Source organism: Tupaia chinensis, unplaced genomic scaffold, assembly GCF_000334495.1.
Source record: "Tupaia chinensis unplaced genomic scaffold, TupChi_1.0 Scaffold000453_1, whole genome shotgun sequence".
Classification (NCBI taxonomy): domain Eukaryota; kingdom Metazoa; phylum Chordata; class Mammalia; order Scandentia; family Tupaiidae; genus Tupaia; species Tupaia belangeri.
The window spans coordinates 3463793-3464160 of NW_006159960.1; the positions used below are offsets into that span (position 1 = coordinate 3463793).

The following is a 368-nucleotide window of genomic DNA, read 5'->3' on the forward strand; positions in this document are numbered from 1 at the left end:
AAGGTTGGAGGCCGGACATCCCGAGGAGCGCCGTGAAAGATGGGGGATGCTGCTGACCCCCGGGAGATGAGAAAGACGTTCATTGTTCCAGCCATCAAGCCCTTTGACCACTATGATTTCTCCAGGGCCAAAATCGCCTGCAATCTGGCCTGGCTGGTGGCCAAAGCCTTTGGGACAGGTAGGTGGTGTCTTCCCGTCCCTCTTCCTGCTGCTGCTGTCCACATCCCGGTTTTTGTTCCCGATCCTTGAGTCCCCTCCATGCCTGTCTTCTACAGGTTCAGGGAGATGATGGGAGGCTGGGAGACGGGAAAGGAGACATGAAGCTAGCAGGTTCGGTTTAAGTGAAGGGCCCTTGAATGTCAGGTGGG

At 56.5% G+C, this 368-nt stretch overlaps 1 protein-coding gene across 1 annotated transcript in view; it reads left to right on the plus strand.

Moving 5' to 3' along the window:
- Nucleotides 1-6: 6 nt before the first annotated feature.
- Nucleotides 7-368, plus strand: part of CAMSAP2 (calmodulin regulated spectrin associated protein family member 2) — a 123153-nt gene continuing 122791 nt past the window's right edge. The window contains 1 exon segment of the mRNA XM_014590486.2: nucleotides 7-178. Within this exon segment, the coding sequence (XP_014445972.1) occupies nucleotides 40-178 (139 nt within the window). The 5' untranslated portion in view covers nucleotides 7-39.